Raw genomic sequence first — 12,500 nt, forward strand, 5'->3', positions numbered from 1 at the left:
TCAAAAAACGCTAAATAATCGTAATCGGTAATCTAAACGATTGCTCGATCGTTAGAGTTATCAAACGAGTACTCGATTATTCGGTATAATCGTTTCAGCCCTATATATGACACATGTGTGTTGGTGTTCAAAGCCTTCAGAACTCCTCTATCTCTCTCTCTCTCTAGATGTATAATACACACAAAAGGCACAACGGAGGTTTACAGTTCTATATGATTGTATAATATATATTTCTCCTGTACACTACTCAATCTCCTGTACACTATATATATCCCCCCCCCCCTCTGTGTGTGTGTGTGTGTGTGTGTGTGTGTGTGTGTGTTTGTATGCATATGCGTATGTATGTGCGTGTGTGTTTGTGCCTGCAGTTGATCTCGCATACAGACAACCCCATCGGTGTTCAACACAGCAAATTCTGCACAGATATAGTCTTGACATGCTGTGACATAACAGTGCCCAATATCCTGGCATTCGGTGTACCACGTGTTGGAGCTGTTGTACTAAGTGACATCATTGGTTAGTCATGCATTACATCATGGAATCATTGGTTAGTCATGCATTACGTCATGGGATCATTGGTTAGTCATGCATTACGTCATGGGATCATTGGTTAGTCATGCATTACGTCATGGGATCATTGGTTAGTCATGCATTACGTCATGGGGAACATGGTAATAAAGTCAGGACTGTCGGAAGCAGTTGTTGATTGGTCCGGTGGTATCCTGGTTTTTCATACAGTTAGTGTATGGTATGACGAAAAATACGGTGTGCTAGCTGAGTATGCATCCTGTGAGAATATGTCCTTGATCCGAATATGTCGTTGATCCTTGATCCGAATATGTCCTTGATCCGAATATGTCCTTGATCCTTGATCCGAATATGTCCTTGATCCTTGATCCGAATATGTCCTTGATCCGAATATGTCCTTGATCCTTGATCCGAATATGTCCTTGATCCGAATATGTCCTTGATCCTTGATCCGAATATGTCCTTGATCCTTGATCCGAATATGTCCTTGATCCTTGATCTGATCAACAACTGTACACTGTAGTTGTTAATGAGTTGTGTGCATGGAATTGTATCTAGTACATGTATTGCAAAGAGGTTGTTGCATTGGAGTGTATCCAATACATGCATTGTGTTGCAAAGAGGTTGTTGCATTGGAGTGTATCCAATACATGCATTGCCTAGCTGCCTCTCTCGAGCGCTCGAGGTGGTCCTGCTGCGGGCATTGATGTGGTGATATATACTGTGTTTGTTCCCAAACTGTGTTTGTTCCCAAACTGTGTTTGTTCCCAAACTGTGTTTGTTCCCAAACTGTGTTTGTTCCCAAACTGTGTTTGTTCCCAAACTGTGTTTGTTCCCGTGACTGTGTTGTTCTGTTGGTTATACATGTAGATGGTAGGAGCAGTGGACCAAAACGCTTGGCAGACTTGGGTCGTTGTACTTCTGTTTATGAAGTCATTGATCCAGCTAGAGAGTATGTCGAGGACATCTCAGGGAAGGTTATGCGCCACATGGACTCAGTGAGTATTGCCAGTAATGGGGTAATGGGGTAGTGGGTTAGTGGGGTATATACTGTGTGCGTGTGTGTGTGGGGGGGGGGGGGGGTAGTACTGGTAATAGGGCAGTGTGATATAGACTGTGTGTGTGGGGGGGGGGGGGGTACTACCGGTAATAGGGCAGTGTGATATACATGTAGACTCTGTGTGTGTGGGTGGGGGGGGGGGGGGGAGGGGTACTACCGGTAATAGGGCAGTGTGATATAGACTGTGTGTGGAGTACTACCTGTAATAGGGCAGTGTGATATAGACTGTGTGTGTGTGTGGGGTACTTTCATGTAAAACATGTCATTAGTTTTTTTAAAGCCTCTTATACGGGCAATCACAGAACATCACTGGCCATCACCATGGCAATCACAGAACATGATTTCACTGGCCATCACCATGGCAATCACAGAACATGATTTCACTGGCCTGACCGTGGCAATCACAGAACATGATTTCACTGGCCATCACCATGGCAATCACAGAACATGATTTCACTGGCCTGACCGTGGCAATCACAGAACATGATTTCACTGGCCATCACCATGGCAATCACAGAACATGATTTCACTGGCCATCACCATGGCAATCACAGAACATGATTTCACTGGCCTGACCATGGCAATCACAGAACATGATTTCACTGGCCATCACCATGGCAATCACAGAACATGATTTCACTGGCCTGACCATGGCAATCACAGAACATGATTTCACTGGCCATCACCATGGCAATCACAGAACATGATTTCACTGGCCTGACCGTGGCAATCACAGAACATGATTTCACTGGCCATCACCATGGCAATCACAGAACATGATTTCACTGGCCATCACCATGGCAATCACAGAACATGATTTCACTAGCCTGACCATGGCAATCACAGAACATGATTTCACTGGCCATCACCATGGCAATCACAGAACATGATTTCACTGGCCTGACCATGGCAATCACAGAACATGATTTCACTGGCCTGACCATGGCAATCACAGAACATGATTTCACTGGCCTGACCATGGCAATCACAGAACATGATTTCACTGGCCATCACCATGGCAATCACAGAACATGATTTCACTGGCCTGACCATGGCAATCACAGAACATGATTTCACTGGCCTGACCGTGGCAATCACAGAACATGATTTCACTGGCCTGACCGTGGCAATCACAGAACATGATTTCACTGGCCTGACCATGGCAATCACAGAACATGATTTCACTGGCCTGACCATGGCAATCACAGAACATGATTTCACTGGCCTGACCATGGCAATCACAGAACATGATTTCACTGGCCTGACCATGGCAATCACAGAACATGATTTCACTGGCCTGACCATGGCAATCACAGAACATGATTTCACTGGCCTGACCATGGCAATCACAGAACATGATTTCACTGGCCTGACCATGGCAATCACAGAACATGATTTCACTGGCCTGACCATGGCAATCACAGAACATGATTTCACTGGCCTGACCATGGCAATCACAGAACATGATTTCACTGGCCTGACCATGGCAATCACAGAACATGATTTCACTGGCCTGACCATGGCAATCACAGAACATGATTTCACTGGCCTGACCATGGCAATCACAGAACATGATTTCACTGGCCTGACCGTGGCAATCACAGAACATGATTTCACTGGCCTGACCATGGCAATCACAGAACATGATTTCACTGGCCTGACCGTGGCAATCACAGAACATGATTTCACTGGCCTGACCGTGGCAATCACAGAACATGATTTCACTGGCCTGACCGTGGCAATCACAGAACATGATTTCACTGGCCTGACCGTGGCAATCACAGAACATGATTTCACTGGCCTGACCGTGGCAATCACAGAACATGATTTCACTGGCCTGACCGTGGCAATCACAGAACATGATTTCACTGGCCTGACCGTGGCAATCACAGAACATGATTTCACTGGCCTGACCGTGGCAATCACAGAACATGATTTCACTGGCCTGACCGTGGCAATCACAGAACATGATTTCATTGGCCTGACCATGGCAATCACAGAACATGATTTCACTGGCCTGACGCAACATCTGCAAAGCAAAGCAAAACAACAATTTAAATAAAAAGAAAATGAAACTTTACAATCTGCACACAATAACAACTCCATTTTTAAGATAGTCTCTGTTGATCAGTCAGTGTCCATTACCCGTGTTAGCTAGTTGCCAACAAGGCGGGCTTCGGCAACAGGAACATCTGGAGAGGCGTCATCCATCCCCCTATGCCAGGGAAATGGTGAGCGCGCCCTCCGCAGACACATGACATTAGCACGCAATAAAGCAAAGGCCAGACGGCTCCGGATAAGGGAGATATGGGTATGATACCCAACCGATCTACGCTCCGCCATAAGGACAGCCAGCCGTCGATAGAATGTAGTAGCAGCACTGCCCATACCACCAGTTGTTGCCAGGACAAGTGGAGTGAAACCCGACATCTCCACCTCTCGCACTCGTTCAGCATAATGGCGTCGCTTCTCAGCTTCGTGCTTGTTGAAGGCAGATTGGATGTGGGCCGACCGGTTCGAAGCTGCATATGGGTTGAATACCCTTACATCAAAAAAGCAGCGTTCAAACCGTCCGCCCCACACATGCCCCGCCTGCCACAATGTCAAGCCGTGCCTGGTCAGTTGATATTGCCGTCCGATGGCGAAACCGCTCACCAGTGACCGGCTGAAGATGAGGCTCCACCGCAACGTTATTTGCCACTCTCCGGAGCATGCTGGCGGTGACGTCACGTACCTCATTGTGGCGCAACGTTGGAAAGCCACCATTTGGGCAAGATAAGGCGTGGCACAGATCGAAACTGACCCCACAGGCACAGCTGCTGGGAAGACCAGTCAATGGCCAGCCATACCGAAGGGCAATGCCGTCCCGGAACTCACCCTTGGTCAGAGCGAATCCATGGCGCTTCATCGGCCGGCAAGTCAGCCAACTGGACGCTCCTGGCCGGGAGGCCAATTGGCCAGAATAGGAGAGTTCTGCCGGTGCCGCCGCAAGGAAATCAAGCACTTTGCTCTTCATAGAACGTCTGTTCGCTGCCGACAACGTGTGTGGGGTACTACCAGTATTGGGGTAGTGGTGTATAGACTGTGCGAGTCAGGGGGGGGGGGGGGGGGGAAGTACTACCGGTAATAGGGCAGTGGGATATAGACTGTGTGTGTGGGGGGGAGTACTACCGGTAATAGGGCAGTGTGATATAGACTGTGTGTGGGGGGGGGGGGGGGTACTAGTACTGGTAAAAGGGCAGTGTGATATAGACTGTGTGTGGGGGCGGGGGGGGGGGGGGGGTACTACCAGTATTGGGGTAGTGGTGTATAGACTGTGCGAGTCAGGGGGGGGGGGGGGGGGGAAGTACTACCGGTAATAGGGCAGTGGGATATAGACTGTGTGTGTGGGGGGGAGTACTACCGGTAATAGGGCAGTGTGATATAGACTCTGTGTGTGTGGGGGGGGGGGGGGTACTAGTACTGGTAAAAGGGCAGTGTGATATAGACTGTGTGTGGGGGTGGGGGGGGGGGGGGTACTACCAGTATTGGGGTAGTGGTGTATAGATTGATTGACTGACTGATTCTCATCTATCTAAGCGGATTGACCAAAGACAGCTGGAACCTATCCAGTATAGACTATGTGAGTATTGCCAGTACCACGGAAACTTCAGTAAAAGTAAGAAGTACACTGGGCAAAGTGTCTTCTCTACACGGCAGGGCTCGTGCTTCCTGCCGACTGACTTGACACTTGACTGACTCACGACTGCGTATGGAGCACATGAGAATCCTGTCGAACTTTCCACTCTGCAAACCTGCAAGAAAGTAACAATCCTTGCTCTCGATTTGTCTCTCTGTATGTCTCTCTCTCTCTCTCTCTCTCTCTCTCTTTCTCTCTCTCTCTCTCTCTCTCTCTCTCTCTCTCTCTCTCTCTCTCTCTCTTCCTTGTTGATAGGTTGTGTCTCAGTTAATGGGTCATTTTCCGCAGCGCTCTGAGCAGATGCATCGCAAGGTCTACCTGACGTATGAAAGATCACTCTATCAGAAAATTGGACACACCATTGATGACTTGTACACGGTAGGTTGACCCCCCACCCCACCCCTTCAGCCTCCCACCCCCAACCCCCATTCAACATCCAACCCCCTTCAACCTCCAACCCTCTTCAACCTCCAACCCTCGTATATTGATCTCATGACCTTTGGTTGGGCAAGTACACTGCACCTCACCAGCACAGCAGCTCATCACGGTAACACCTACCCATCCACTGGTGTCAATTGTCTTGTGCGGGTGCTTTGTTTCCCATTTTTTCTGTTGGCATTTGCGCTCTGATAAAACAACATCAACATGCTAGACACACACTGGGTGTGGGGCATACATGTTTGAGTTGGTTCTGTTTTTTTCCGGATCAATACCCCCCCCCCCCCTCTTCCACGTCCACCCACCGCAACGTATCCACCCCAACTTCCATAACGCCGGTGCACGCCATTTTATGTTTCGTTGCTTGCATGGCAGGTTTTCTTTTCTATGACCGTGTGTGTGTGACCGTGTGTGTATGCGTGCCTGCATGTAATTATGTGTCCATGTATGTATGTGTTGTGTGTGTTTTATATGTGTGGCTGTGTGCCTGTGTGTATACGTGCGTGTAGGTCTGGGTGCAGAAGATCATCAACCAGCTTCTGCGTGTCACTGAGTTTGTGGAGAGCGTCAGTTTTGATCGTCTTTGCAAGCATATGCGTCTACCTGAAGGTTGGTGGATGGCGTTGTTTGAAGAGGTGGACGAAGAAGACCGTGAGCAAGTACGCCGTACTGCTCTCTTCTCTCCCAAGGCTCCTGCGGCTCCCTTTCAGAGCATGTTAGCACCAGCAGCTGCTGCTCTGCACCGACTGATTGGGACTTTCTGGCCATTGAGCAAAGCAGAGCTACTTACAAAGTCAATTCAGCATATCACGCGGTCTCTTGGAGAGTACCACGGTAGACACCTGAGTAAGTAATGTACTACAGTCTACAGTACATTGTCTGCTGACATACTCCATTTTCTGCTAACTGACAACTTGCGGATTGTATGTGTTTTCTCCTGGAACTGCATGGCTAGCTGTAATGTTCTGGAACTGCATGGCTAGCTGTAATGTTCTGGAACTGCATGGCTAGCTGTAATGTTCTGGAACTGCATGGCTAGCTGTAATGTTCTGGAACTGCATGGCTAGCTGTAATGTTCTGGAACTGCATGGCTAGCTGTAATGTTCTGGAACTGCATGGCTAGCTGTAATGTTCTGGAACTGCATGGCTAGCTGTAATGTTCTGGAACTGCATGGCCAGCTGTAATGTTCTGGAACTGCATGGCTAGCTGTAATGTTCTGGAACTGCATGGCTAGCTGTAACGTTATTAGTCAGACTGTCCAATCTGTTGCCGACATCTCTTTCTGCCTCTTTAAATTTTCTCTTCTGGTCCTTTCCTGTCTCTTCCTGTCTCGTCCGGTCTCTTTCTGTCTCCTCCTGTCTCTACCTGTCTCTTCCTGACAGAGGAGTTCCTGTCTCTTCTTGTCTCTTCCTGTGTCTGCCTGTCTTTTCCTATCTCTTCCTGTCTCTTCTTGTCTCTTCTCGTTACTTCTTGTCTCTTCCTGTCTCTTCCTGTCTCTTCCTGGTTGTCTTCCTGTATATCATCTTACCGTACACAAGTTGTTGTTGTTGTTGTCGTCGTCGTCGTTGTTGTTGTCGTGGTTGTTGCTGTAACAGGTGGTAAAGGAGTTGCTACACAAGTCGGCTCTGACGATCTTGTTCCCGTCGTAATCTTGTTCATTCTCTATTGCAAGCCGGAGATCATTGCTGCACTCTGTATGAACTGCTTACTGTTGGAGGTAAGTATTCAATGCACTCCAATACACTGTACTGCACTGCACTCCAATGCACTGCACTGTACTGCACTCCAATGCAATGTACTGCACTCATGCAGGATAACTAGTGACTACAATTATTCGTACAACCTCTGGCTGACCACTACAATTCGTACACCGGACTTTCTGACTCCAACTCCTGCAGTGCGCTGTCTGAGTACATTTTTTACAATGCACTCTCTGAGTACAATTCTTACACTGCATTCTCTGACTACCATTGTTCCACTGCACCCTGAGTACAAATATTGCACTGTACCCTCTGACTACATATATTGCACTGCACTCTGAGTAAGGTAAAACCTGGTTTTTAAAAGCGACCACCCGGTGGTGCAAGCAAAAGCGGTTGTTAAAGCCAGGTAGTCTTTTTAGAACCATGTTACATACATTCGTGGCACATCGAATCGTGTACATACATGTGCATGAATGTACAAGAAGGAAAACTTCATTCTGCCAGCGGAGAGGACTCAACACAATAATGTGGAGCACTATTACTACACACAAAGGGCACAACGCAGGTTTACTGATTTGTCGCAACTCAGAGTGTCTTGGAAGTTGCGCAATGCAATCATCAGGCGACTTGCATGATTGTGGATGTACTTCCATGTACTCATATTGACAGGTGTGGAGCATAGAATACTTTCATGCTGGCAAAGCATGCACACCTCACTCAAGTGCATGCAGCACATCCTGCACTGTCACTTGTCACTTCTTTCTTTACTGCATGCACTTGCTTCAGAGCGCACTTCAACCCTGTTGCAGTCACCCTGCCAGCCAAGATGGCTCGTTTGGCTAGTTTTAGTCGCGGTGTGCAGGTCCAATATGGCACTTGGTTCACTGAAAGTCGGTCACTGGTCGCGCAAGGCAGGTGGTCGCTGTATCCGGTGCAGTTTCTGTGTAGAACTGTCCGTGCATGGAAAAACGGTCGTCAAAAGCAGGTGGTCGGTAAAACCAGAGAATCGCTTACACCAGGTTTTACTGTACTTTGAAGTACAAATCTCAGTTACACTGTTTTGTAACTCTTATGACCACGTCTTACGCTGGGGGATATTCTGCTTACAACGCCTCCAATGTGGTTGCATACTCCCCGCTGTATGTGTATGTCAGTCTGGGAGATCCGATTGGCGGGCCCATCCTGGTTGGTCTGGCAGGATCCGATCTTCTGCCGTCTCTGAATGCATTGTCCATTTTGCGTGTATGTGTGCATTCACGTGCATGTGCACGTGTGTGTTTGTGCATGTGCATTGTGTGTGTGTGAGTGTGTGTGTGTGAGTGTGTGTGTGTGTTTGTGTGTGCATGTATGTGTGCATGTGTGTATGTATATGCGTGGGTGTGTATGTATGTGTTTCTGTGTGTGTGTGTGTGCATATTGTTCTAGGACATGTGTGCTGAGTTTCTACGGAATGGCATGCATGGATTCTCTATGGTGCAGTTCCAGGGAGCGTTGCATGTCATCGCTAGTGTTCTGCCAACTGAGCAACTGAACCCAGCCAATTCCAGCGGTACTGGACCATCATCTTAGTGCACTGCGGTGCGGCACGGCCATCTTAGTGCACTGTATTGCCACACAGTCCTGTTAGCGCACTGTAGGGCTGGAGGGTCTTGTTAGCGTACTATAGTGCTTCAGGGTCCTGTTAGCGCACTGTGGTGCTGGATGGTCTTGTTAGCGCACTGTAGTGCTGGAGGGTCTTGTTAGCGTACTATAGTGCTTCAGGGTCCTGTTAGCGCACTGTGGTGCTGGATGGTCTTGTTAGCGCACTGTAGGGCTGGAGGGTCTTGTTAGCGTACTATAGTGCTTCAGGGTCCTGTTAGCGCACTGTGGTGCTGGATGGTCTTGTTAGCGCACTGTAGTGCTGGAGGGTCATCTTAGCGCACTCTGTTACGTCGCCATACAACGTGTTCTTCTAGCGCACTGCTCTTTACGGCTTTCTACACGTGGCATGTCGCTTTGATTCACACAGGTGTTCAGCCTGCTCTACATCGTATGTGTACACACACACACACATACGCGCACGTGCACGTGCACACACACACACATACACACACGCACATGTCCTTGTAGCAATGGGACGGTGTATTCGCCCACGCTGTAGTAAGCCCAAGGTTACCATGGTAACTAACATGCTCAGTGGAATAAGTGGCTACGCGTCTGTACAACTTGCTTATCAGACAGCCGCTACAATTACGGCAAGACTGGTACTATCTCATCGTCCCTGATGTTGATCACACTTTGCTCTACACACAGCTACAGGCACATTTTCTTTTTCAGTCTTTTACCGACCTGGCCAGATGCCATGGTTACATGAGGCCAGGACACTGCATGAGCAGATTGAAATTGTTGCTACGAGCAACAACTCACCTGAAGGAGTGACATCATATCACCGGTATTGATTTTGTCTGAATTTTTTTCATATCGGATCTTATCAAACGGTCTGTGCCCTTGTGATTTTAACTTTTCCGTTCTTGTTGAGTGGATGCCGCCTTGTTGAGCAAGCTTATCGGAAATGTCGTCAAATCGTTGATATGCATACTGATCAGTACTGATCCAATCACCCCAGGATATCATCGTTATTATTTTTATTGTTATTATACCGCTCGGCTCTGCCACCATTTTGTTCTACTTTGCAATTGCTGTGTCAACCATTATACCGGCATTACCCACTTGTTCCTTTCACTAACTTTTCCAGTTTCTCTTTATTCCTAACTTTCTCCTGGCAGCCCTCCCTGCTCTTCAGTCCTCCGCCGGACGGTCAGTTTTGAGTACGTCACGGTAGTAGTATACTGTGATTCTCTCCATTGTCTGCCGGCTCAGTGATCTGAGATCTTGTGAGCTCAGTAATCTTGTGGGCTCAGTGATCTTGTGGGCTCAGTGATCTTGTGGGCTCAGTGATCTTGTGGCAGCTCAGTGATCTTGTGGCAGCTCAAGCCCTAAGCACTGTGACGGTTTCTTAGTCACTGCTCAGTGCTGCTGCCTCTGCTATTGCTGTTGCTGCTGCCTCTGCTATTGCTGTTGCTGCTGCCTCTGCTATTGCTGTTGCTGCTGCCGCTGTTTCTGTTGCTGCTGTTGCTGCTGCTGCTGCTGCTGCTGCTGCTGTTCATGGGCCAGTACACAAACTCCATATTGAACCCTGGCACAGAAATGCCACCATAGTCAGACTCCCAGTCTCGAAGGCAGCCTCGGAACCTGTCAAGGCTGTCAAGCCATGGCTGGACTAATGTTTTCGGGCCACCAGTGCGTATTTACTATTTACTGCTGAGGAGGGCATGTGTACCCGCCACATATCGGCAAAGTATCAAATGCCATGGGTATGGCTGGACCAATCCACAAACCTATCCATCGGTTCTCTGATCAGAATGGTCCGGCATGCTGCTCAGCTCCGGCTCGGGCCGCATCCCCGTCTAAGCCGGTTCATATCCACCAGAGCTGATGCCATGAAGCCTCAGTTTTTGATTGGTCTGGCCATACTCTAGCCTTTCATCTTTCTTACAGTTTGTGTAGTTTGTGTATGATATGGAGGGTATACACATGTATGATATGGATGGTATACACATGTATGATATGGAGGGTATACACATGTATGATATGGAGGGTATACACATGTATGATATGGAGGGTATACACATGTATGATATGGAGGGTATACACATGTATGATATGGAGGGTATACACATGTACATGTATGATATGGAGGGTATACACATGGAGGGTATACACATGTATGATATGGAGGGTATACATGTATGATATGGAGGGTATACACAATGAACTCCTCAGCAGTAAACACACGTTGGAGGCTAAAAGGTTGGTCCGGCCATCGTTGGTCCTGCATGCCATGACCTGACCAAGCGGACCGGTTCCGAGGCCGGCAGCCTGTCCTTTATCCATAGTACTACCAAGAGTAAAAAGAGTAGTGGGGTTTATGTACTCTTGGTGCTACATGTAGTGCCGCTAGTGTCCGGTCGGCCTCGGGTAAAATGCCGGGCTTTGCCCATGGTCCGTATACACACACAGCCGCTAGTTCACTGTTCATCGATTCTCATTTCAGCTCTTGCCACTACAAAAAACTATCAAGTTCTTACATGACTTGGCCCGGTGATCATAGTATCCGAGTCTCGCCGCGATGCCAATAAGTCGGGCATGATGAGCTCAGGCCGGATTATGCCCGGGTGACGGGTGTGGAAACGGTTAGCTACTGCCCAAGCAACAGCAGCTACGCCGCGTCATGTAAGACATACCAAGCTATACGGTATACCGGCTCTCCTACGTGTATAAAGCGGGTCTCACGAGTCGATATCCAGTCATGTTTGGTATAATAATTATGTTGAGCTGAATCTTGAGGACTCAACTGCCTGCCATACGGTTTGTAGTATGGTTCTGCTCCCTGCTTTTCAAACAGAATCTGCTTCGAGCTTTATATTACTGCCAAGGCCAAGGGCTATGCCACAGTGCAGTGGCGCATTGTGTACTAGTATTGGGGGGGGGGGGGGGGGGGTAATACAGTCGTCCCTCTCTAATCCGGCACTTTATAATCCAGCACCCTCGATAAACCAGCACAATTTTCAATAGCCAAAATGTCCTTCATGCACATTGCAGCAGTAAATCAGATTTGTTAATCCAGCACCCTCCCTAATCCAGCAGATTTTCGTGGCACAAATGGTGCCGGATTATAGAGGGACCACTGTACCAAGAGTTCATCACCGGGTTATGAACTCTTGCCTCTTGCCAGTCTTACTCTTAGTAATAGTACAGTGCATGCTGGCAACTGAAATCCGACCCCCGGTGCGGCGCGCCGCGCCGCCCAGGGGGTCGGATTTCAGTTGCCAGCTAGCTGTGTACATAATATGTAGGCTGTACACTTGGCGAAGGACTAAAGGGACCCTCACTTAATTTTTTGCCGACTACCCGCCAAAAAACACATTTCGACACGCGTGTGTGTGCTGGACGTCTGCGCGTGCACAAGACGTGTGAGCTGGCTGACAACTTGTGTGACAAGTGAGAGCCAGGGAGTCGCCAAGTACCGGCGTTTGACGACTCCCGGCCTGG

At 48.4% G+C, this 12,500-nt stretch overlaps 1 protein-coding gene across 1 annotated transcript in view; it reads left to right on the plus strand.

Moving 5' to 3' along the window:
- Positions 1–10,612, plus strand: part of LOC135819966 (uncharacterized) — a 27,908-nt gene extending 17,296 nt beyond the window's left edge. The window contains exons 13-18 of the mRNA XM_065333266.1: positions 369–516; positions 1,399–1,526; positions 5,523–5,645; positions 6,215–6,551; positions 7,302–7,423; positions 8,835–10,612. Of these exons, the coding sequence (XP_065189338.1) occupies positions 369–516; positions 1,399–1,526; positions 5,523–5,645; positions 6,215–6,551; positions 7,302–7,423; positions 8,835–8,978 (1,002 nt within the window). The 3' untranslated portion in view covers positions 8,979–10,612. The remainder of the gene's footprint in view (positions 1–368; positions 517–1,398; positions 1,527–5,522; positions 5,646–6,214; positions 6,552–7,301; positions 7,424–8,834) is intronic.
- Positions 10,613–12,500: the final 1,888 nt, after the last annotated feature.

The sequence above is a fragment of the Sycon ciliatum genome, chromosome 6, assembly GCF_964019385.1.
Source record: "Sycon ciliatum chromosome 6, ocSycCili1.1, whole genome shotgun sequence".
NCBI lineage: Eukaryota > Metazoa > Porifera > Calcarea > Leucosolenida > Sycettidae > Sycon > Sycon ciliatum.